The sequence below is a fragment of the Melanostigma gelatinosum genome (assembly GCF_949748355.1).
Source record: "Melanostigma gelatinosum genome assembly, chromosome: 2".
Lineage (NCBI taxonomy): Eukaryota > Metazoa > Chordata > Actinopteri > Perciformes > Zoarcidae > Melanostigma > Melanostigma gelatinosum.
Window position 1 is genome coordinate 23,367,865 of NC_136635.1, and position 22,710 is coordinate 23,390,574.

General features: G+C 45.1%; 1 protein-coding gene across 2 annotated transcripts; it reads right to left on the reverse strand.

Annotated features, from left to right (window-relative positions):
• Positions 1–949: 949 nt before the first annotated feature.
• On the reverse strand, positions 950–22,163 carry znf710b (zinc finger protein 710b). Of its 2 annotated transcripts, none has more exons than XM_079290557.1 (5): positions 22,076–22,163; positions 5,649–7,226; positions 3,023–3,214; positions 2,464–2,635; positions 950–1,478 (listed from the first exon to the last, which is right to left on the reverse strand). In XM_079290557.1, exons 2-5 carry the CDS (start codon positions 7,182–7,184, stop codon positions 1,297–1,299), a joined length of 2,082 nt encoding a protein of 693 aa, XP_079146683.1. In that variant the 5' UTR covers positions 7,185–7,226; positions 22,076–22,163; the 3' UTR covers positions 950–1,296. The 2 variants fall into 2 exon arrangements, with proteins under 2 accessions (XP_079146683.1, XP_079146682.1); XM_079290556.1 differs by lacking the exon at positions 22,076–22,163 and adding an exon at positions 8,797–8,878.
• Positions 22,164–22,710: the final 547 nt, after the last annotated feature.

Genomic DNA, 22,710 nt, shown 5'->3' on the forward strand with positions numbered 1-22,710 from the left:
CTTCCCCAAAACAGAATTATGAATAACAGAACTAGAGTCAGTCCACTTTCAATTCAATCATACAACATGTAGTCTGGACCTTTTCTTCTTTTTAAATCCACAGATTGGATATCCACTCTCAGTGTTCTGTTCCCCATTGAGTGGGGAAATATCTTTCTGAATTCAGTGAATTGAAAGCGAAGTGAAAACAGCCCGGAATTAAAGAGTGCTGAAACTACAAACAACAAAAAGAACACCCCATACTGCTGATTCTCCACACAAACTGCTCATTCTTCAATTCACATTTAAACTGACAACTGTGACATATCCACATCAAGGAAATAAACACTGAGAAAGCATATCCGTTTGTTTAATAATATTGCCATTAATGAGGGTTTGGAAGAGTATTCCCCCCCCCCCAGCTGTTCTCCTTGAGGCAAACGAGTTCACTCTCACAGACAAATGGCAGGTCTCAATAAAAAAAGTGCTTTGTATTGTTCACTGGGTAATTCGAAAACTTTGAGCAGTATATTCACGACACGGAACAGATTATTAATGTAATGATAAACCATGTGAGATAGAAGACGGTGGGTAAACACACCGTCTGTTGCAGAACCGAATCATCTGCACAGTGCCGGGGCTTCGCGTGTCGCTGACATTGTTTGTTTCTGGTATCAGCTGACACGGCACAGTTGCAACTTTGGTACTAAGTGCCCCCGGTAAGACCTGTTCAAACTGAGGGGCCGGGAAGGAATGGGTAACTACAATTAGGAACCGTTTAGTAAGAGCATTCAAACCTATGAATAATGCTGTGACTATGTATCAAAGGTTCGATATACTGTGAGTAAATAGCTGACACGGTGGAAGCTTAGTTGCAAATGTATCTAGCTGGCACTTTCAGACAAAAATATAAGGGCATACATTGGTTGTGAATGGCAAAATGGTAAACAGATTTCTATCACATCAAATGTTTTGTTTTTTTTCAAATAACTGACACATACACACAACATACAGATTCGACTGTCCGCCGGCGAGAGTCTTTGAGTCGCTTAGCGTAGTGATCCCCCCCCAAAAAAAGGAGCTCCAGACCAGCGTCGACAGCTTCAGTGTCTCTGCTATCAGCAACAGAAACGTCTCCTTTGAAGTGCGTCTCCTTCCTGGCCTCCCATCAGAGGCGCTTCAGTTCTGGCTCTTCTGGAAGGAGGCCGAACCAAAAAAGAAAACCCCGTCCCCAGTGTCTCCCAAAGCTTTGACAACAACTCTGTAATTTCCTTCTGCCCCCCCCCCCCCGAAGCATGTTCTCCGGTTCGTCACCACTCAAGGTGTTGTATAGCTGCTTGTATCCTTCCCGAAATTGTAATACTCCTCCATGTCGTCCATGTTGGCCGTAGTGAGTTTAGTGAGGTTTTGGGAGCCACCATTGTCCATATTGTCTTGTGATGTAAAGCTGAAGTTATGTCCTTCATACTCCCCCTGGTTATCCATTTCTGGAAGAACGTCTGGAGAAAAAGAAAAACAAAAGCTTTATAAAAGTGCATTTCCAAAGCTGCCTTTCCTTCCACCAAGTACAATCAGTGTCCCCATGCTGAAGAACGTCCTGGGACAACACGGTTTATTCGGGTTACACATTGTTCTATTCCTGTACTGTTTAAAGCTGTGGCTTCTTGCATTGAATGAAACACACATCCCAAGCCATTCTCTTCACCATTAGATATGCGAAACAATATCATGTCATTCTTAAGTCATATAAACTTAGTCTGACACTTAAAAACTCAGCTAACCTGCTTCATCAGAACTGCGCGGGAGAGAATTGCTCAGATTTGATTGACAGTGGCCTGGCACCATAAGCAGGCAATCCCAAAACTGTCATCAGATTCTGATTGAAAAGTGGATACGTCACCTTTTCGTCCGCCTCAAAACTAGTGAGATGATCATAAAGAAAACATAAATAAATACAGAAAGATCTCTCATGTTTGGCAGAAAGTTGTGTGATGGTGTCGGATGGCAATCGCACATACGAGAAGCTGATTGAGAAAATAGTTTGAGGCCTTTTAACGCATTCCTGCAAGACTTAATATGGCAGTAACTGCAAACATCACATCCCGATGTGGACAACACAACAACAAAGGAGCCGTTGGTACTATTGTTGCCTGTATGAAAAGCAAGACAATGGATCCTGAAATAACTGATTCATATGTGGAGTTTAGTCTTCTTGCATATCTGGTAAAAATAATGAGCATGACGGGGTCCAAGGATATTAAATATTCTGTTACTATCGAAGCAAAATTAAAATGAAACATTTATCACAAACGATGTCAACTACTTATATTTGTGGGCATGTGTGTGTGTGTATACGTTCTACAGCTCAGAGCGGGCCGGTAGCAGGTGAGGTGTATATTCAGAGGGTCACATACATACGATCAACCTTCACCAGATGAATACCAGTGAAAGGAAATGTGTGACGACGTGTGCAGCGGGCCTCACCTTGTCCTTCTGGTGAGACTTCCATGCCATGCTTCACCTTCATGTGCCTGCTGAGGTTTCCCTTCAGGTTGAACTTACTGGTGCAGTAAGGACACTTGAAGGGCTTACTGCCGGCATGGAGATGCATGTGGCCCAGCAGGTTGTACATTCTGTTGAAAGACTTGCCACATACCTGGAGGGGAGCAAATACATTGACATTGATGAACACAATTAAGAATCTAATTTAAAAGTTATGCGTCTAGGTAGCTCCTCGTAGATGGCAGTTAGTGATGAAAACATCCTGCCTGACGACAGTTGCCTCAAAGCTTCGTGGGCTTTTCTTCCACGGTGAGAATTTGAATTTCATTGAAGCAAACCCGCCGATATCAAAGCGTATTATCCCTGAGACAATGCTCTCCTCTTCACATAATCCTGTTACATTAAATTCAACTTCAAATGCATCATCACATCTCATTTCACACTGAAATGAATTAGAAAAAAAAAAAAACGTCCACTTGCCGCTATCACCCAGAATGTTTTTTTTTTTATGAATAAAAATGAATCAAGTTGAAATACTCGCCTTGCATTTGAACGGCTTCACGGGCAGGTGGACGATCATGTGGGTCTTGAGGGTCTGTTTCTGGATGAAGCTCTTGAAGCAGACGTGACACTGGAAGGGCCGGACGCTGTTATGGATGAGCATGTGCCTCTTCAGGTTGGCGGACAGGGTGAACTCCCGCGAGCACACGTCACACTTGTGGCCTTTCATTCCCTACCGGAGTCCAAACAGAAGGAACGGGTCAATCGTTGAAATATGGCAACGTGCACTGCATTTCTTTCCCCTGGTAATATTGAGACAGAAGTGGATTCACTTTAAAGCATTCGGATCTGTGAGCGGGAGCGGCGAGAGGGTTTGAGAGGAGGAAGCTGAGGGAGAGACTGAGGTAAAGTAGGTGAACGGGAGAAGTGCCTTCTAGTGATGTCTGAGAACAACGGGATGCTATTGACTGTAGTTGTGGCTGCTGATTTGTCCGGCTTATCAACATGGTCCGCAATTGGAGCTGCAGCGATGGCACACAGCTCACGGAGTCAATTAACTTACGGTACTTTAAAACTCTGAGCAGCAGAGTGACACAATAAGTGTCATAAGTCAAATCTAAAACACACAGACATGATACTTATTGTCAGATCCAGTGCAGCTTACGCTTTCCAAAAATATCTCCGTCTCTGATGTTCATTGATCCGCTTGTAGATCATAAAAGTATGCTCATCACAACTCCAGTTTTGAAGTTTTCTTCATGATCAATCTTCTGTGCATCAATGAGCATTTTGCAAACAAGAACTGCTAATTCAGCAAATGTCATAATGGTGCCAAAATGTAAACAAATGTAGACCAAAATAGTTGGAGCCTACTGCGTCACTCACTGAGTTACAAAATCCATTAACCCTATTGTATCACCAATGTAGAAGAATGCCCCATCAACATGGGTTCCTATATCCCTGGAACAATGACACTCATCTATCTAAATTGGGTATATCTCGTTAAATGTTGAGGAGCGCCCAGTGTCAAAATTTCACAACTAATTTGTGCTATTGTGACTTAATAGCTACCGTCATCCACAGAACAACAGGGGAGGGGTAACAGAGGGCTATGATGGCAAACAGCAAGCGTTTGTCTGGGACGTCGGTTTGGTAACGTGATGATTTTCACATACTGCCTGGGAGATGTTGCCCATCAGTTTGACCATATCAAAATCCACAGCAGCCATTTTGGGTGTACCAAGAGAGATTACAACAGTCCCTTGCCGCCCATCTTTCTTCTGTTCCAGTGATATCCTCAACCACATGCGACAGGAAATGTGTAGTCATCGAGAAGCAGGTCACAAGAGCAGACAATTCACAACATCCAAGGCCTTGAGGCTCGTCGAAATGAATGTGCTGCTGCATTACACACTTCACTCTGCAGTCTATGTCGGCAGACAAACAAGTGGGCCTGAATAACTGGTTCCTGGTTTATTGAGAAGAACTACTATGTATTAAAAAGGTCGCCAGCGGGTCGAGAGACTGCGTTTGTAAAAGCAGACACATCTGGCAGGACTGTCACTGTCTGCACAACAAATGTGTCGTGCTGCGGTCGTCCACCAGGGGGAGCAGTGAACAGACAGCAGGCTCAAATACAAAAGAGAACATTCGACTGGCTCCCTCATTTACATGAGTGTGGCTCAGGGTTATTGGTCCCCTGGAAGTAATCAAATTTAGGTAAATCCTCAGGAATTCAGCGTTTCAACTCGAAGTAAAAGTCGGGCAATTTGCAAACAGGGAAATGTCAAGATCTCACGTGTGGCGTATTTTAGAACGACAACTGATGATCAAGGCCTCAAACTGAGGGAGAATAGAGGAGAGGACGGTCCTGTGGTAATATCAAATCAATTGTGTTTTCATCTCTCTCTTCCTCACCCGTGTGTGTGTGTGTGTGTGGTGTGTGTGTGTGGTGTGTGTGTGTGTGTGAGAGAGTAAGTAGTCAGGGGGCACTGAGCAATTAGACATTTCATTGAGATGGAGACTATGAGGACTACATGAAGACGCTCCGTATTGTGGATGTTCAGAATCAAAGCTGTGTGACAGACGTATCTATTCTCATTTGCTTGATTAAAACATATTTTTAAGTGAGAGGGATTTCTTTTCACAGCTTGTAGGAGAATTACCCTGCAACAGATCTGTCCTCTTTTTTTTGTTGTGAACATGAAAAAATCCTTTTTTCGAAACTCAATTCCCCCGAGAACACACATCCTGGAGCTGGTTCTACTGAATAGGGAATAGCTGATTAAGTGTATGCAGGGTGACTGCATGCAAAGGAAACAGTCATATACTGTATATAGCCTGTTCCAGTCGAAAAAAAACAACATTTTGGTGTTTTTACTTGCTTCTATTCTGACCTCAGAAATGCCAAAGAAGTTTTAGTCACGACAAACGTCAGACGAAGACACAAAAGGACAGGAAGAGTCCAGAGTTATACGGATGCCTGCCAGGGCAAGTGCTCTTACACGTCTACTTCACACAGATCTCAGTGGGTGAAGGACAGAAGACGAGCAGAGGTAGCCTCCCTCTGCTGATCCGATAGCTTTTGCTCTCTACTCTCCTTTACGTGACAAAAGAAAAATCCGTAACGATCTTATTGATGCAGGTAATATCGATGGTGTCCGTACCTTATGAGTGAGCGAGTGCTGACGCAGGTGGTGGAGCTGCACAAACTCCAGGCCGCACTGGGAGCAGGTGTAAGGCCTCGGGCTCTGGTGCTTCAGCAGGTGGTTCTGGAGCTGGCTGCGGTAGGCGAACGACTTGTTGCACTCGGTGCACTGGAAGGTGTGCGGCCCCTGGTGGCTGGTCTGGTGGCGTTTGAGGTGCGCGTAGGTGGGGAACTCCATGCCGCACTGCGAGCAGACGTGGCAACGCCCGCGCTCGTGCTTCACCTCGTGGGCTCGCAGCTCGCTGGGATAGGCGAAGCCGCGGCGGCAGAAGCGGCAGCTGTAGGGCTTCACGTCGGTGTGCTGGAGCATGTGCCGCTTCAGGTGGCTGGTCTGGGTGAAGCCCTTCTTGCAGACGGTGCACTTGTGGGGCCGCGTGCCTTGGTGGGTCAGCAGGTGGGTTTGAAGATGACTGGGCTGCTTGAAGAGTTTCCCGCAGTGCGGACAGGCGTGTGGTTTGATGCCGTTGTGGCCCAGGATGTGCGTGACCAGGTTGTACTTGGAGGTGTACGATTTGTCACACATGCGGCACTTCCAGCGCTTCAGACCGTCTCCCACATCCACACAGTAAGATTCATCAATCTGGATGTTGATATCCAGCCGGTCCACTCGGCGGCCGCCGTGCCGACGGGGAGGCTGGGGGTGCGGCGGCTGCTGGTGCGGCGCTCCTGCGCTCCCGTCGGTCCACATCATGTTCTGGCTGCCGCCGTCTTCGTACTCGCTCGCCATGCCCATTTCCGCCGAATCATAGCTGCCCACTTCGCTGGTCTGGAAGTAGCTGCTGATGGCCTCCTCCTGCTGTGTGGGCTTCATCATGTTGTTCCCCTGGTGTTCTACCTCTTCTTCCGCCCCTCTGCCACCTCGGCCATGGCCCCCCATGGGGCGCTGGCCTTGCAGTCCCCGGTGGCCCTGCTCCCCTCCTCTGTGACCGACCTGGGGCGGAGGAGGAGGGTGAACGTGTGTGTTGGCTTGCGGCTGGCTGGAGCCTTCCCGCTCACACTCGGTACAGTTCTTGCTGGCGCTTCTGAGAGTGGCTGGATCCACTTGCACTAAACCACCTCTGGGTGCCAAATTGTTAAGCATGTGAACACAGGAGGACATTCCAGAGTTCACCACTTCCCCTTTCACATGGGATGAGGACACGTCACCGCCCTGAAGGCTGTGACGATCGGGGCCGACCATTTTTGTGTCCGGATGTTGAGGGGGCCCCTGCTGCCACCTCCTCTGACTGCAGCTGGGTTGCATCTGTCCGTCTTCGCCCAAGTTGTCTCCGAGGTAATCTCCGTTGGCTCCGATAAGCTGGTCTGCGTACTCGTAGTCGACTCCGTCTACTTGTGGTGCGGGGGACTCTTTGGGTTCGCCGGTGTAGAAGCCGTTGGGTGCAATGGTAGCGCCGAACACTTCATTCTGGGAGATGAGACCTAGCACGGCAGCCTGGGCCAGGGACAGCACGACTACTGGATCTGTCTGTGTGCCTATGTCCACCAGCCTGGCCATTACCTTGGGCTCACATCTACCCAGGCGCCGGCTCGCCTCCTCCTGGAACAGAAAGAGACACACGGGCACAGACATCAGCACTGCAAGGAAGCAATCATCAAATATACACCATGTCTGACTAAAGAGGCATCGTCAGCAAAGTGAGTTTGTTACGACTCACTCTACTCTGCGATATTGTGGGGAACAAATAAGTGGAACTCAGGACTTTTTCTCTCTCATCGTCTTAAGTTTAGGTGAAGGTCTGTTTGTTGTTTCACAATTGAGAACACAACATGGTTTGCTCAAGAGGAGTTGAAACAGCGTGCGTTTGTCAATACAGGAACCTCGGGCTACAACCAAACGGTCTCCATTCTAAACTAAAGGCAGAAAGGCAATGACAATAATTTAGCAAGAGCCAAACTACAGCATACTGTCCTCAGATAAAAAGTGTCTTTCATTGACACATGAGCCGGTTGTCGAAAGAGATAGAAGGAGAAAGAGATAAACGGGTATTTATATTTTAAGGAGCATATTTTATAGCATCCCTATGAAGGATACACACACAAAAACATTTCCTCCTACAGAGACTCATCACAAATCAATGTTTCTGGGACAAGAAGTCAACCGGAATCAAGGCTGTCCAAAGGCAGACCTTTAGATCTAGTGACTGAGACACAGGAGCTCTGAAAGACACCATCCTAATCCACCGGGCTAACCATGTATGGCTTGTGTGTGTGTGTGTGTGTGTGTGTGTGTGTGTGTGTGTGTGTGATGAGGGATAAGATGGCCTACTGATCTACACACAAACACACAGGGGGAGAAAGACGAAGACAAAACTGAGCAAGATTAAAACATTTCTTAAAAGAATGGAAAAGCAGTAGGAGACAAAAACAGAGGAGAGCAGAGAACAGAGGGGGCAAAAGAGGAAAAAGCAGAGACAGAGAGAGAGGGAAGCAGGGAGAGAGAGAGAGCGAGAGAGAGAGAGATTAGAGCAGGCAAGAGTCTAGTGGAGGGGAGGGGGGAGAGGGAGAGAAAGAAAAAAGAGAAAGGTAGAGGGAGAGTGAAGGAGAGATAAAGAGAAGAGGGGTGGGGAGGAGAGGAGGAGGAAGGCTGACACAGAGAGAGAGAGAGAGAGAGAGAGAGAGAGAGAGAGAGAGAGAGAGAGAGAGAGAGATAGACAGAGAGAGCGAGAGCGAGAGAGACTGGAGTGGGAGGGGGAGCGCTGAGTGAAAGAGTGAGAGGGTGAGTGTAAGGCAGCAGTCAAAAGACAGCAAGAGGAAGAAAGAGAAAGAAAGATATGTGGAGACAGAGCGAGGGAGGGAGGGAGAGAGAGAGAGGAAGGGAGACAGAGAAAGGGAGGGAGATGCAGTGAGAAACCAGGAGACAGAAGGAGAAAGAAAATGACAAAATGAAAGCCGGACAGAATGAAAGATGAAGAAAATTGTGAAGTGGAAACAGAGCGAGCGAGAGAAAAAGAGAAAGGAAGAAGAGTTGACTTGTGTCTGCCGTTAACGGAGTTAACGCCAGACACAAGTCTTAATTAGTGAGAGACTAAGAAATCTGCAAATGGCAACTTTAAAAACAAAGAAAACCTACCAGGAACCAAAAAGCACCCCTGAAGGCAGCTCTCTACCTGTCTTTCAGCTGCGAGTGGGATCAAGCCATGTTGCCTCAGTAAACCACCACTTAACATGCTACGAGGGAGAGCCAATGAACTCACCACGCTCCTCTTGCTGTGAGGTTTCAGGTGCTTTAAGGACCTCATTCTTCAGTGCGAGTGTGTTGAGTGAGAACAGGCTACGTTCCCTTCCTTTTTATACGTGAGGGACAAGGGGAGGCGGGGCTAATATCGCCCGCCTCCACCCCTCTTCTTCTTCTTCTTCTTCTCTCAACACAGTTGTGGTAGTGACTCTGGTCACACCATCACAAACGCAGACCAGACACAAACAAACGTTCTTCCAACAAATCAGCGTGAGGCCGGTGGGTTTAAAAACAAAAACAAACAAAAATGCACTGCTCATATATCACTGGCTCCTGGATAGTCTGATGATAAATGGGCTAAGTCACCTCAAAGTCACAAGACACACACCAACAAAATAAAATCAACATCATATCAGTCTGAAATTATGGATCCACCAGGCTGCCTCCTGCCTCACTCTCCCACCTTTCTTCCATCTCCGTCTTTGTTTCTGCCTATCCCCGTCTGTCTCCCTTCCTTTATCTGCTTATTCCTGTCGCTCCATCTATTGCACAGTCCTTTTCTGTGTATCCTCCATGCATCTCTCTCTCGCTCTCATTTATAAAGTAAGGTTTATGAGTATGAAAAAAGTGTTGGAAGATTGTTTTGTGCAGACTTGGATGCAAGTATGTGATGTAGGGAGAGTGGAAGAGGAGAGAGACAGAGAGAGAAAAGAGAGGGAAGGTGACTGACAAGGAGAGGAGCGAATGGAGGAGAGAGAGAGAATGTGAAAGAGAGGAAGAGGGAGTGGAAGGAGAGAATACTGAAGGAAAGGAGCAGGGAGGGCTGGAGGGGAGAGACAGAAAGAGTGAGTGAGAGAGAGAGAGAAAGAGAGAGGGGGATGGGAAGAGTGGAGCAGAATGGGGTAAAAGAATAAGAAATGGAAGATAGATGGAGGGAGAGAAAAGGATAAAATGAGAGTGAAAGGGAGAGAATAAAAAGGTACTATGCTTCTTTTAATGATGCAGCAAACAGGCCAATGTATCCCTCTCTCTTCGAATCACACACACACACACAAATTGGGCCATTGATTGACACCAACCTGTCGAAAGTTAGAGTGTGAAGAAGAACTTTCATCTTTCTTTCACGGCATCTCGCGTGAAAATTAGTGGAGCGTGGAGATGAGACAGCCGCGGAGCTGCGAGACGGTGCCAACGGTGGCCCGAGAGGGTCACGTCAAAGCTCATGCACATCCTGAATCACAAAACCGAGACAGAACGCAAGAGGGCAAACTATGGAGGCAAATGAGAAAACGGGAATCAGGAGCCCGACCAGCACTTCCTCCAAAGAAATGAGTAACAGTACATTACGTACACAAAGCCTACATTCAAGATGTCTTGTATGCATTTTGCAGTGTATGTTCCCTCGACAACATGAATTTGTGACAATCGTGCATCCTCCCACATCACAACTACAGTACACACAGTCTGAGCTCTCGGTTTTTAATTGCCATGTGAAGAAACAGCCGTGTTTAAAATGCGCTAGACAGCGAATGTCTTTTTTAGCATTGCTCCTTCTCAAGCTATGGTTTTACATGGCTCTCATGGGAGATACAGTGAAACGCTTCGTCACTGGGACTTACAGAAGAACCGCCAAATGTCCAACAAATGAATAGACACGACTGATCACTTTGAGAAAGCAAGGATCTGATTGGAAGGATTGAATCGAAATCTGAGATGAGAGAAACTTGTAGTCTAGAAGTAAATCCTGAGTGTCTCGTATATATGATTACTGCTTTAAATGTAAAAAAAAAAACATCAATTAGGTTTGCTTAATTACAATTAGAGCTAAAACCATCCGGTGATTAATCGATTGGCCAATTCTTGGCTAAATGATTCCAAAGAATTCCATAATATTCTGACATTTCATAAACTGTGTATTTGATTACTGGAGAATATAATCAGTATTATGATTCTAATAACTATAATAATAACCCTCCAGCATTCATGTTTCTTTTCTGATTCTATGTGCTTTGTTAAGGTGGACTACACTACCGGTAGTCTTGTTTTCTATAATCTCAAAATAAAAGTTAGCTAGCACCAACCCACCTCCTGTCAATCACAACCCAGACGAGCACAACGGTGGTTCTCCTGCATTTAGTCTGTAAAATAAAGTTTTGCTTCATTTAAGATGTGATAAAGCAAAAGGACGGAAAATCCTGGAAAATTTAACTCCTAATGCTTTTTTAAATTGGTCTGTTCCATTGTTCAGCTTCAAACTCCCAATCACATCTTAAAGGATTTATAGTTTTGCTTCTATTTTCTAGCTCTATAGTGAAGTTCATTGTATTTCTGTTTCGCTGCAGTCACAGAGTCCCACGGATTATATCAAATGGGCGAGGGAAGTGAAACCTGACTAAACGTAGCTGCTCGAGATGCATTCTGATGACAGCTGTAAGCTGCTGTCTGTCTCGGCTGTACCCAGACTCCTTCTGGATGCATCTGGATTAAAAAAGGCACCGAGGTGGGACACAACCCGACATGGTCCAGACAGAGCTACCGAGGACAGTTTGGCCATCGCAGTCTTTGCAGGATCCATGTTCGCTCCACATTAGGTCTAGAACGTCTGATTCAAAGTCATAAGGCATCTTGCGTGGCCATTAAAAAAAAAACAATCAATTGTTTATTTGTCGAGCAAAATGGCAAAAAATTCCCTGGTTCCAGCTTCTGAAATGTGAGGATTTGCTGCTTTCCCCTACTTTGCATCATTATACTGTGAATTAGTTTGGCTTTTCAGGGGTATCTAATACAAGGTATTAGAAGACTTCACAAATCTGAGCAGCCAGCGTCTGCTCAGATTTGTGCTCAATGTTGTGAGTGACGTAGAAAGTAAATACACTGAAATAAAAAGAGAACTGATTGAAACAGTAGACTGTAAAGAATAACCGTAAGCTCTGACATGTGAGTGTTTGCACCTTGGGGGTCGTAGTTCTTCTTGCCCCATGTTTTTATGTACTCAGGCCTGTAACTTTTGATCAAAGAACTACATAACATGTCACGTTGTCTTTGGGAAACATGAATGGGACTTTAAATAACTCCTCTCCTCTTGCAACTCCACAGAGCGCTGCAGGAATGAGTCCTACAACCTGGAGAGGAGTTAGCAGTTCCCTCGTCTAGTTAGATGACTGAAATAAGGTCTGGGGTTTACTCAGGTTTAAGATATTTCAAAGTTGTGTCCTACGGTACAAAATACGTCAGTTAATACACCACTCGTGAATGTTAAAAGCTGTTATCGCGTCGTTAAAAAGGCGGTTTGCTAACAAGTGGCTAAATGAGACGACTAAACGTCATCACAGTGACTTACGTAAGCCGATTGCAGTCGCGCTTTAAACAAAGTGGTGTTCACTTGTGAAGATCATCTTGCTGAACCAAACTTGTAAGTATCGTAAACTTGTGTTTCCCGCCGGCGTTTTGTCGAGGGAACCAGTCCGATGCTAATCTCCAGGGTTGGCCGACAAAAATACGTCATCCCTGCAGCGCTCTACTGTATCGAAGGAACTTCGAACCCAGCCCGAGCAGCAACACTTTTGTACCTGCAGTAAAACCTCAGCAAACGTCCAGCTCTGGTTAACGAGGCCATCGCCTCGGTTCACCCGAGAGGCGAGGCAGTCACCCGCTCCGTCTAGTCGAGTCTAGACCACTACGGTCATTTGTGGTTGTTTTGAAGGCCGGCAGGTTAGCCACTTGTTGAACAGAGACAAACAGAAGCAACCGCTGTGTTGGGCCAATTTTTACGGTTGTATTTGAGTTAACACGAATAACAGAGGAGAGTAAATAGCATCACAGATGGAGGGGTTCAATAAGAAACAAATATTTTGTGATGGGGAGAGAAGCTTTTAGTCAAAATACAGCTTTTATTGTCGAATCCTAACGGTTTCTACCCCTGACGTGTTTGTTTTTTCTGTGATAGAAAACATTTTTTTAATAAAGTTTGCGACATATATGTCGTGGGGGAGTGTGGTAAACAACAGGATAGAGAGAACATGGAGGAAAGAGAGAGAAAGGGAAACGGCAGAGGACAAAATGGGGGCGTAATAGAGGAAGCAGAGAGAGAGAACAGATGATTGCATGGAATGAAAGAGGGATTGAAGGGGGAGGGAGGGGAGGAGATAAAGAGAACAGGGAGGGGAGGGGGAGTGAGTTAGCAAGTGAGTGAGTGAGTGAAATGGTGGAGTGAGAGAGGAAAGGAGAGAGAGAAAATGAGAGGCAGCAGTGGGGGAGGGGAGGATGTAGAGGGAGAGCAAGAGAAGCAAGAGAGGCAGAAAAGATAGAAAAAAGAGAGAGAGGGAGAGCGAGCAAGGGAGAGAGAGAGAGAGAGAGAGAGAGAGAGAGAGATGGGGCAGGGAGCAACGTGAGAGCAAGACAGAGAGAGGGAGGGAGGGCCAGTGTGCAACGTGAGAGAGGAAGAGAGAAAGACAGAGAGAGAGAGCGAGAGAGAGAGAGAGAGAGAGAGAGAGAGAAAGGGGAGGGAGGGGTAAAGCGTGATGGAAACCGAGAGCAAGAGAGGAATAAAATGAGAGACTGAGAGAGAGAGAGAGAGAGAGAGAGAGAGTGTGAGAGAAGGAAGGAGGGAGGGAGGGAGGGAGAGAGGAGGAAGACGAACAGAGGGGGAGGGGAAGAGAGAAAAACAGAACGAGCGAGCAGAAAGAAAAATGAGGGAGTGAGCAAGGGAGAAAGAGAGCACAAAACCCATTTCACTCTCTTTCGTGGTTTCACAAACATGGCTGCAGCAAAAGAAGGAGAAGAAGAAGAAGAAGAATGGTTGTGTTGGTTGGTACAAGTCCTCTCTATGTAACACAAACACCCGACCAGTAACATTACAATGAACATTACAATGTAATCACCCATGTTAATCATTGTAGGGTGAAAACAGCTCAGGTGTATCGTGATGTGGTCCTTCCTAAAAGGAAACATTTTATTCTCCTCAACTGCTGAAATGCCAAATAGTGGGTTGAAATGAAAATTCATATATAAATTCATATATAAGTGAACCCTGATAATAAAGTTCATACAAGAGACGCATTAAAAGGAAAAACCTGAATAAATTAGTAGAGGACGATAACATGCTTCCATGCAGGCTCGACGGGTCACTCGACGGTTTGGTGTCGGCTGCTGCTCTCTGTCGGCTGGTCGGCTAATCGCTGGTTTTGGTTTTAGTCTACTCATATTAGTTGTTTCGTCCAAAGCTGAATGACTTAGTTCCAAGAAACGTATATGAGCACAACTCTAAACACAAGATTAAAAGTTGTGCTTTTGTGCGATTCTTTGTGGAGAAACTCGATTACTAATTATTATTAATTTGCTTGACAATCAGCACTGTGGAAGGAGGACACCTCCTCGACCGCAGCACAGACAAAGCCATTTGAAAGTGTCGAGGGTCCAGCACCGCCGGCCACTGCAGTTCAGTGACACATAAGCCTCTCACTCGTGTCTTGAGATTCCCCTGGATTAAAGAGAAACAATGAAGTCTGAAGTATACGGGCAGAGAGTTGGAAGTACTCCCTTCCTTGTGCCACTCTACTTCTTATTTTTTATTTGTTGTGAATAAGGAAAACAATTAAATGCTGATAGGTTTAGGCCTTGAATTTAAGATTTAAGAGGTTTTTTTAAAATCTTAAATCAACATTAAACTGCAGTCTATGAATATGCCATCAAAGCTTACAGCAGGTGTGAATGACAGATTTAAGGTAGCCTATTTGCAGCGCTTGAGGCAAGTACACAGTGTAACATATTTATGAAGAGCTGTCCTTTGGAAATAAAGTCACAAACACATGACGTGTTCGCCGTCTCATCTTTGCTCTCCTTAAATGGGAGTGAAAAAACGGCGACATGACTTATGAGCTATACGCATTCAAACACTGTTGGATTTGTAATTTTTCTTTTCATGTAGATGTGAATCATCGGAGAGTTGAGTCTGGGTTGGTTTGGTGTTTACGAGGACATCGATCCAAACTAACCTAGCAGCATTTAAATGTCAGTCCCAGATTTCATTTTATTCCCACCATGTTTCATACTTAGGTTAAAAATTCACTAACGACCGCAAAATAAAATATCAAGGCACAAAGCTCTCAAGCGAATTCACTGAGAAAAAGCACGATTTAAAGTCTCAATAAACTGCATCACCTCTCTCTCTCCCTCCCCCCCTATTTCATCCCTTCCTTCTTAACTTCCAGTACATCCCCACCTCTCTTACAGATTGAGTTTTAATGCATATGTGGGTATAGTATGATGATCAGGATCCCTTATTGCCCCCCCCCCCCCCAGATACATGTGAAAATACAAAATAGTACATGAAAAGAACAATAATTCCCTTTAAACAACAGCATTAATGTTCTGGTATAATATGGATCCCTGGAGGGGAAATTCTCATTTCACTTGTTCTTTGGAGATCAGCTACACAACAGCACCCCCAGAGACGAGATGGAGATTCAGTGTCTTGCTCAAGGGCTCTTCAGCAGGGCAGATATTTGTTGAAATGGAGATTAAAATGTTCCCTGTTCAATATTTGCCTTTGTAACCTTATGCAGTCATGTCTTTTTTCTCCTATATATGCGTACATACAGGGGAACATATGGATATTTATAGCGTGACAGTCGGTTGTTCACATGGTTCAAGTTCAAACCGTGGCTCCTTTTCTCCCTCACGGACAGCTGGCCAATCACACATCGTGATGTAGATTTGAAAGTCGGATTCAAAAAATGACAGATACGGTCGGACAAAATCCCTCTTAATCCGGTTTCCGAAGCTGTTCGACCATCCAGCTTAAAATGGACATTTTGCACTCCACCCATTGAATGTTTGTTGAGTGAGATTTACCGGTAATCTATCTAACATCAGCCTGGATTTTAAACAATTCTACACCTCGCGAGTCGCGACATCTTTTGGATGAAATGTCTGTTCAATGTGAATTCATCTGCATTCTTGTGCTGGAAGCTCCTTCCTCACATGCACGGCTGATTCTCAGCATCTTGTATGCAAGTTGTGAGGACATGACTACTTACGACAGAAACATAAACACATGACATTTACAACAACCCGATATGGATACCTGAGGTTTTTTTTCTCCTCAAGTTGTCACCAAGATACACACTGAATGGGACATTTTACAGTGTAAAAATAAACTTGCCAGCGCTCTCTGGAGGATTATGTAATGGTCACACTGTTACTGGTGCAAACTGGTAATTAATTCTTCAAGTTTTACCACCTGAATATTCATGAAGGCCCCATATTCATTTTAATCTGCAACAGACATTTAACTAGCGACTTCATCGTGTAATCTATCGTACGGCTACCCCCCCCCCCCCCCCCCATTCACAGCCTCAGTGTAAACCCGCTGTCAGTCCAACAGTGTAAAATGGCTGTACTGTCCCGAGCATCGCCGACCCGAGTTCTGCACGCCGACAGTGTCACGAGGAAAGCCTCATCACTGACGGAGACAGAAACCGTGTGAGAGGACGGGGAGGGAACGAGAGGACGGGAAACGGAGACGATAAGAGAAGGGGACAAAACAGAGAGGCGTCCACGTGCACGGATACACACAATGCATGCACTCAGACACACACACAGCTAAAATTACATTCAAGAGGGCATGAACTAGGCCACTGCGCTGCACTATGCAGGACAGTGGTAGTTAGCCAAGTGAACAGAGGCTTGCAGAGACATAAAGGCTGAAGGCTAACACTGAATGTGCTAACCTATAGAGCTAAAGAGATTCCTCGATTAGTTGTCAACTTTTATATTAATCACCTACTATTTTAATGAATAATTAATTGATTTGAGTAAAAACACTGATTCCAGCTTCCTTGATGTGAATGTTTTCTGGTTTCTTTACTCCTTTATGACAGAAAACTAAATAACTTTACGTTGTGGATAAAACAAGACATTAGAAATACGTTTTCACCATTTTATAGACCAAAGAACTAATCGATTAATTGAGATAATCATCGACGGATTAACCGACAATGAAAACAGCCCAAGTTATACCGTTGTGACTGAACTGTTAGCTTACTACACACATACCATTATTGTCAGCCCAGATGATCAGATGATGGTCAGAGGATAACAAACAGGATGCATCCGATTGAAAGAGAAAAAAGATCAAACGATGAGGCGCAAACTACAGGATAGTCCAATTTTGAACCACAAAAAATTTGAGCGATGAAGAAATCAAACAGCTTGTACGATATCACGTTATGTTGAACTTCAGCTGAATAAGTTCAGCAGCTAATCTTTTTCACACAGAGAATTTGGCAGGATTTAGGAGGACTGAAGAACAAACCATTGGCATTAGCATACCAATATTTGCAAAGTACAGCTGAGGCTGATGGGAATTACATTAGTTTAGCAGGTATTTGAAGTATTTGGCATGATGATGGCGCTTGATGTAAACTTAAGGGCTCACCAAAGTTATTACAGTTTATGAATAAAAGCACCAAAGTTCATGGCAATACATCCAATACTTGAGGAAAAGTGACTTAAGCCGGTAGGATTCATCCTCTGAGGACCATGAATGTCTGCACTAAATGTTCTGCCAATCCATCCCATAGATGTTGAGATATTTCACAGAATGAGTGAAAACTTTAACCCACTGTTGGCTCTGGAGAGAGAATCTGAGTATCACCAAAGAGATTAGGGTTCATCCACTGAGAACAATGAATGTCAAATATCACAGCAACCGACAGTTGTGAGATATTTCCGTCAGAACCAAAGTGGTGGACCGACTACTGGTAGTGGTGTCACGGATCACGGATCGATCCGTGATCCGTTCGGATCACCCCTCACGGTTCGGATCACTCGAGTATTTTTTTTTTTTTACAGTGTAATCATCATAGTGTGTAATAACGTTATACTGCGGCTGTTCCTTTTCAAGTAACAAGTCCCCGAATATCAATGCAGAGTGTCAGTGAACAGATATAAAGCAGTAGTGTGTTCACGTGAACGGAGCAGCTTAGAAGCATTTAACGGTGAAGTCATGGCGAGTGGAGGAACGTCAGAAGCCGCGACGTCATTTAAGTCGCAAGTTTGGGAACATTTTGTCCTCCCTGTAAGGTATGATGACGGATGAGGGTGGTGGACAAAGCGTTACGGTATGTAGGCGTTATTTAAAGAGAAAGACACACGACAATGGCAAAACATCGGCATGTCCACACATATGAAGAGCCACCATCCCGTCTGTCAGCGACGTGACACTCCGGTGTAGAAAACAAAGGATTTCTAAATTTGGTTAAAGTGCTTGAGCCACGCTACGACGTCCACTTACGTTCACTTCAGTGTGAAGCTGTTCCAGGCCTCTATGAGAAGGAAAAGACTGCAGAGACTGCTTTCACCACGGCGGAGTGATTCTTAGTCCGGTGCTGCAGACACGCCCCCTCTGTGAGAGTCACACACACACACCTGGTTCAGGTGCTGACAGAAGTGTCAGAGTGAAGCTAGACAGGCCCAATAATATTCCAGTCACCACAGAAAGGTCGACCCTCTCCCCAGACAATGGAGATATTCTCATCTTTTTGAAAATAATGTCACAGTAATGTAACATTATTGTGTATTTGAATGACCTGACAGGAAGTAAACACAGACCCAAGTTGTTGCCGAGCAGTTCAGTTCAGTGTAAACAGTGGAAGCTAGCTCACTGGCTGTTTCTTTCTGTCAGTGTTGATCAAAGGACGAGGATATCAACATAACTCATGTTGCACTTAAACTTAACAAAATTCTTGAATGTATTATTTTTATTCATTTATTTCATTTTGTTTCAAATTGGACATCTTCAATATTTTTGTTTTCATGTAAGACTATCGCCCAAAGTTCTTTGCTTTAAGTGTTCTTGAAGTTCTTTAATAAATGGAAAGCAAAGTTATATTTGTCTCCTCCCCTTTTCTTTGTTGATCCGAACCGTGACTCCTGAACCGTGACTCCTGAACCGTGATCCGAACCGAACCGTGAGGTTTGTGATCCGTGACACCCCTAACTACTGGTATGCCGAAAACACAGTATCTCTGACATTAGCTGCAGGTATTCGACAGGTGACACAGATGAGTCTAGATCAGTTCTAGGTCCTATTTTGCCCATTGTCTCTAAAAACCAACACTTGCGTCTCTCAAAAGTGACAACAGCGGAGAAGATTGTTTTTGCTTTGAATCACAATTATATTAAGTCACATGTTCTCACATTATGTGCACTGACAGCTATGTTATTAGCGAACATTCAAACGTGCCGAAGCTTCAGCCAACCCTCATCTGTTGTGCAACGAGAAAATAGCAAGCTGCATTTATTATTAATGACGCCATACAGAGTGAGCAGTTAGCCAACTTAACGACACAAAAGCAACATTTTGATGTAATTTATGAACGGTTCAATGTTGCGGGCATCGTTTTCCCAGAAGGACCTGAAGTATTGTGGCTTTCCAATAGGACTACACAATACACATCACACTCATACAGCAGCGCACACAAACAAAGTGGCCTCACACTCTGGAGGTCGTTCAGCACGGCTGTAACAAACAGGCCCTACACATTAGGCCTTTGTGCTTCGAGAAACATCGGCCTCTTTTTTTTAAAACCGTGCCTGCAGCACTGCCGAGCGCTGCAATGTGCTGACACCATCATCAGCTATTCTAAACCTTTTACCACAGCGTTATCCCCACATCCTGACAAAGAAAGGAGGGAGAGGGGGGGGGGGGGGAAAGAGAGAGAACAGCTAATTTTCGTTTTTTCTTCATTTGTGTGTCTAATGGTCAGTTAAGATGATTGGTTTGTTTTTTTCAATGCATATTGTGGATGTCCTGATGGGCTTTCTGTTTGGCTCTGCTGGACCTCTTTCAACCTGCTGCTGATCGACGGACGAGTGGCTTATGATCCCCCGGGTAGCATACAGACTGTGTAGTAGCAGCTTGCAGCAGCAGTGTAATAACACATTATCGATTTAAACTTGGGGAAATTCATTCATCACCGCACAACTCAAGCTGGCCGAGCAATAAAGAATTAAAAAAGAAGCGTACTGTTAAACTTGGAGGCATTAATTCAAAAACAAAGCACAAGCCTGAATTTTGGAGAACTCAACGGTGCTTTTTTGTTGAGCTTGGCTTTTTTTTTCTTTTTCGGTGGACTATTATTTACTCAAGTTATTGGATCATCGTACGAAATGTCAAAAAAATACTATTCTGATCATCGATCGAACATTCAACACCACAAATTAAGTAAGTCTGGTCCAAATGCCAGCATCATTCATCACCGAGCACAATACATGAGAATCACAAGATCTTCTATGTGCAGAGCCGATTAGACACATTAACACAAGGTTAACACCGAAGACAACAAATATAGCAGCCAGCGGAGAGACAGCAAGTTTGCAAATTAATATTTGGCAAGATGCCTTTGAGCAAAAAACTGACTGGAGAGGTTATCGTCAAACAGTGAAAGTCAGAGAGGCTCAAAGCGGCATTCAGGGAGGCAGAGAACTCCATAACGTGGTCAGTCACTGGAGCTGCTTGACAAATCCAGGGTAAAAGTAAATAAATGCACTCTTGCGGAGGTGGAGTCTACATAGAGAACACACCAGGCCAGCACCACTTGACCAACACTCATACTCAAGAAGGACTGGGGGATGCTCAATCGTAGAGCTGCAATGAAATACGATCTCCTGACGAAAGGTTACTGTAACACTAGAGAATGGGTGAGTTGAACAGAGATGGTTGACACTCTTCACTCCCTCGAGCACCGAGGTGATTAAATCAGTTTAGCCAAGGTGTCATTTCAGGATGCAAGTCTGCTCACACCCACAGCAGAAATGGGTCAACTTTTAAAAAACTGCAATCGGCGAGATCTGCAGCGGGAATTAAGATCTGCATGGCGGCGATTACTTCGGTCGAACCATGCTGAGTCACTCGAATATTCCCATCGAAATGACCATCAATCAGATGACCCACGAGCCACAAGGGGAGGACGTCTTTTCAATTACTGCCAGCCACTGAAGTGCACTGACACCGAACTGCATCGAAGCACATCTATAGCCCCCCCCCCCCCACCACCTGTCTGCCAACCGGTATGCACAGTATGCAGCTGCCTTGCTGCATGCAGCCAGTGCACCATCAGACACTGCATGGCAGGTATGCGAGGGGAGGTCAGCAGTGTTATCTCCCATTCTGGCCTTGCACTTAAATACACAGAATGTCACCGAAGCAGTGTATACATATGTATATATATATATATGCAGACCCAGACAGCCATAGCACCTTCACGACCCTTGACAGCCAGTGTGAGATGCAGTGCCCTCATTAGTGCGGTGCAGGATACCCGTGGCCTATCAATGATCTCTGACAGCCCAGTGAGGAGTCAGCCCACCACCAGTTGGCTGACTCCCTCACAGGAGCACGCAGGCTGGGCTACAGGTCATCTACTGCAGTGCATCTTTCCGGTTCTTTGAGGTGTCAACCCCCCCCCCCCACACACACACACTGGGCTGTGACCAAAATGTGGTTCTCGGACTGAACACCATCAGCACCGAAGCAGCTTAATCTTCACATTGGGGTTGTGTTCACTTTTCTCCTGCGCAAAATAAACCATCATTCCAACCGAAACTCGCGCGGTGTCTTTTAAAAGAAAAGGCCCGAAAACTTAACAGCGAAAACTTTTGTTTCAAGACAGGCCTACGCAAGACATGTCGGCCTGCCCGCGTCCTGGCATGAGGAGGTGGGTTAGTCCTGCTGTGTGTGCAGGGCAGCCGGGATTCGTGATGGGCAGACCCGGGCTAACGTGGCCTGGTGTAGCCCCCTTAGTCCCTTTATGCGTCACTTTCCCCGTTCTCTCCACCCCCCCCCCATCTCGACGCCATCTGTTTGTGGCATGAGAGAGAATGTGGAAGTAAAAAAAGAAAAGACGACATTTTGACTGTAGTTGCTGACCTACATCGACCAATTTGTTTCTGGTACAGCGTTACAACACAACAAACCCCGCACCGAGAGACACCAGATCCAAACGCTCAGGCAGTAAAATCGGCAGACATTACTCGCATACATTTTCTAGGCTGGTCAGGGGGAATTTAATAAGTTACGGTTGAAGCACTCCTCCCGCCTCGCCGGCCCGGACAAGTCAACGCTTCGGTGGCGCATACGTTTCCTCTATCATCGTCAAGAACAAAAAAAAAAAAAAAAAAGGAAGAGAAACATCAAAATCGCAACTCACCTGATTCCAAAATCGGTTTATGGTGGCGGCGTGATTGTGGTTAATTTCAATATGTGGAAAAACAGTTGGTGGGTCCCCGTTGTGTGTATCGCAGGAAGGAGGGAAGGGAAGGCGAGAGGGGCTGACGTGAATGAATAAACAACTGAGCTCCTCCTCAACGCCACAAGTAACGGCGGAATGTGGCTCCCAAAGTGGATTTCACCACCAGTCATTAAACGTCCCCTCTGCGTGGTCTTTATCGGGGAATACTTGTGTTTTAAACAAGCTTTACAACCTTTGATATGGACTAGTGTAGCCTAGTATAGCCTACCGATGCCACCGCAAGTGGCTGATTTAAACACGCCCACTTGTTAGGTAATCCATCCGAGAATTATATTATTGCATAATTTTTCATTTTATTTTAAATAACACAAAACTAGGAGTCATTTTTTTTTTTTTACTGTAAAACATATTTTGTATGGCTTTGACAAAATCCACCAGGTGGCGCTATCTCTGCACCCTGACAGCAGGACTTCATTTGGCATGGTGGCTAGACTCCATTGAGATCCTCTGCAGACATGTTCTAAGACATGTAAAAAATACTTTGCTTTGAATGATAGTAATTTTATTCAATAAAGACTTATCTTATTCAACAA